The following is a 2,946-nucleotide window of genomic DNA, read 5'->3' on the forward strand; positions in this document are numbered from 1 at the left end:
TTCTTGTTTTACTCCCGTGTGAACATCTCTCTCTCCATCCTCATCTTTTATCATCCTTTTGCGTTCTCCCTTTTATGTCGTTCTGTTTATTTTGTATTTCTGTCTCTCACCGTCTTTAGTCTCCTTCTTTTCATCTTTTCTCTCTCCATCATCTTCATCTTCTTCCTTTTCCTTTTCCTCTTCTACAATAACAGACATCTAACCATTCTCTCTCTCTCTCTCTCTCTCTCTCTCTCTCTCTCTCTCTCTCTCGGTTGTCGATCTCCCATACGAATAGTTACTATTTGACCTTATAAAAGATCAGCTTTTTAAGGTCAAACTGCTGGTCGACAATTTGTAAAACCCATTGATCGGTGGATGTTTGATTGACGATGATGGGAAACATGCATATCAACGGTAATTAAGATCAGTTGCATGCTGATATTATTAATACGTTTGAAGAGATAATAATGTTCATCGTCATAGTAAATGGTGTTTCATTTAAAAGCAGAACATGTAAACAATACAATGCATTTCTTATCTACTAGAGCTATTTCACTGAATATCCCAAGAACTAAAAGTCATGTAAATGTCAAAATCGATCAGGACTAACCAGAATTAAAGTGCTTTTCCCTACGATTTTCAAGGCCATTTTCCGAAGGACATGTTTAAAGGTCGTTTTGAGGTCACAATGCGAAAGAACATACCAAATTACCTCGAAAATTTATTTGGGAACGACTGTATTATTAATATATGTATAATTTTCTGGTTCAATGCCACAAACAACTTTGTTTCGAACTTTGTTTTGTTTGAAGAAAAAGGAAAACTCGACAATAGATGGCGTTCGAGTAGAAATAGATGATTGTTTATGTTTATGTTTTGTTTGTTAAGTAAAAAGAGTTAATTATAATTTGAATTATTCTTTTTCGTTTGTTTATTTATTGTGATCAAAGTAAATTGTCTATTCTGAGATGCCTCCAAAAAAGGGTAACACTTCATCAGGAAGTAAACAAAGTTCGGGAAAATCAGGTGGTGATGGAAAAACAAAGGAAACAAAAGAGAAAACTGGATCAGGTAACTCGATTAAAGTTCGTCATATTTTATGTGAAAAACAATCAAAAGCATTGGAAGCGATCGAGAAATTAAAGACTGGAATGAGTTTCTCCGAGGTGGCTCGTTTGTACAGCGAAGATAAAGCAAGAAGTGGTGGTGACCTTGGATGGATGACAAGAGGATCGATGGTCGGACCTTTCCAAGATGCCGCTTTCGCCATGTCAACATCAACACCAAATAATCCAATTTACACCGACCCACCGGTTAAAACTAAACATGGTTATCATGTCATCATGGTGGAAGGAAAAAAATAGATGTCAACATTTATTGGTTAACATTGATAACCAATTTTCAAAAGGATTCAGACTTTTATAATTGAACATTTTGCTACAAATATAAACCATGAGGTTGATTTGAATTTTGCCAACTTTTCTTTCATAGTTTTTTTAACTTAACCTTTTTAAGATCAACTGTAATTTTTTCATACGAAACGTCTGAAATCGTACGGCCAATCTTTGAGGTTGAAAGTTCGGGTTTATCGTGTTCCAGAATTTTAATCATGATAAAACTGTTTTCACCTGTTAATTCATTTGTAGATTGTCTTATATAAACTGGAATGAAACCACCTGATTTCCAGAATCGATAAAGATCATGAGTGATTCCATAACAAACACCAATGTAATCGAGTCGTTCAGGTCTCCTCTCTTCGAGGCAAATCAACAATGGTGGTAGTTTTTTTACCAGAGTTTCCGTTTGTTTCGACTTACCATTTTTAAATGGATGTAGTGGAATCAGTGATGAAATTTACCTCGAATTATTTACAGATCAATTGTAATTATCTCAAGACAACGAACTCTAATCACAACAAAAGAGAAAAGAATCAGTTGTTCAGATCCATTTCCATTCTTTCCAATATTAAATAGTATTCGGGATGGAATTTGCATGTGACTTCGAAAGCTTTTCCGATCAAAGAATAATGTTGCTTAAGGGTAGGAACATCCAAAGTCAATCTTCGAGAATCTAAACAACTCAAAAGCTTAGAATAACACTCCCAAAAACTCGGTTTTGGTTCCATTCCTGGTTGAGGAAAACCTCTTAAAAACTCTCCGCTCAAAAGGAGAAGTTGATGTTCTTGCAATTGGATGGGCTTTGATGATGAAATTTGTCGATAAAGAGGAGATAATGCATATCTACTTTCATCATCTAAACGATCTCGGATAAATTCATCAGGAAAATTCATAATGAAGAAAAAAGATTTATGAAGTTAATTAAGCAAAGACGAACTAGTTAACCAAAATGATGCAAAAAGCAAAACTTTCAAAAACTTATAACCCAATGATTTTTTTTCTCATAAACATCTGACCTAAAGAAACTCAACTCGATCAAAGTTTAGCGGGAAAGTTGAATTTTTCGAGAAAGTGGTACTAGAATAAGAAGTAATATCGATTCAACTGAGAGATTTGGAAATTTGATAATTTTATATTGAGATAAAGTCCAAGGTATAAGATGATCCACTGCTCTTTTTTGATTGCCCACCGAAGATGATTGACTAATTTCACCTTCCAGGTAAATCTGAACAAAACATAAGACTTCGTTACTATTTGATCGACTCTCTCAGAATCGGCTGATGATTGTTGTCACAATCACGACCATGACAACCACCACAATCTCCACCTTTCAATCCCACCACCACCACCAAATAGCCACAACAGGTGAACTAATATCATCAACAAGCAAAAAAAGTTATACATTATATTATATTGTTAATACAATTATGTGATCATCAAAAATTGTTAAAAAAAAGTTTTTCTCCCTTTAATCTCTGCTACCATCTAGCGTCTCGAAAAATAAGCTCTAAATGTCTAACGGATGATAAAATAGTGGTTCTTGTAAGTAATATCGATCCACAGAAAA

The 2,946-nt window shown here is 34.4% G+C and overlaps 1 protein-coding gene across 1 annotated transcript; it reads left to right on the forward strand.

Annotated features, from left to right (window-relative positions):
- The first annotated feature begins 839 nt into the window (after positions 1 to 839).
- LOC128386550 (peptidyl-prolyl cis-trans isomerase NIMA-interacting 4-like) lies at positions 840 to 1,450 on the forward strand. Its single transcript, XM_053345597.1, has one exon. The coding sequence runs from the start codon at positions 951 to 953 to the stop codon at positions 1,344 to 1,346; it is 396 nt and encodes a 131-aa protein (XP_053201572.1). The 5' UTR covers positions 840 to 950; the 3' UTR covers positions 1,347 to 1,450.
- Positions 1,451 to 2,946: the final 1,496 nt, after the last annotated feature.

Source organism: Panonychus citri, unplaced genomic scaffold, assembly GCF_014898815.1.
Source record: "Panonychus citri isolate SS breed McGregor unplaced genomic scaffold, ASM1489881v1 Contig00072, whole genome shotgun sequence".
In the NCBI taxonomy this organism is placed as follows: domain Eukaryota; kingdom Metazoa; phylum Arthropoda; class Arachnida; order Trombidiformes; family Tetranychidae; genus Panonychus; species Panonychus citri.

Coding starts and splice junctions, on each gene's coding strand:
- LOC128386550 (XM_053345597.1), top strand. CDS start 951: ATGCCTCCAAAAAAGGGTAACACTTCATCAGGAAGTAAACAAAGTTCG.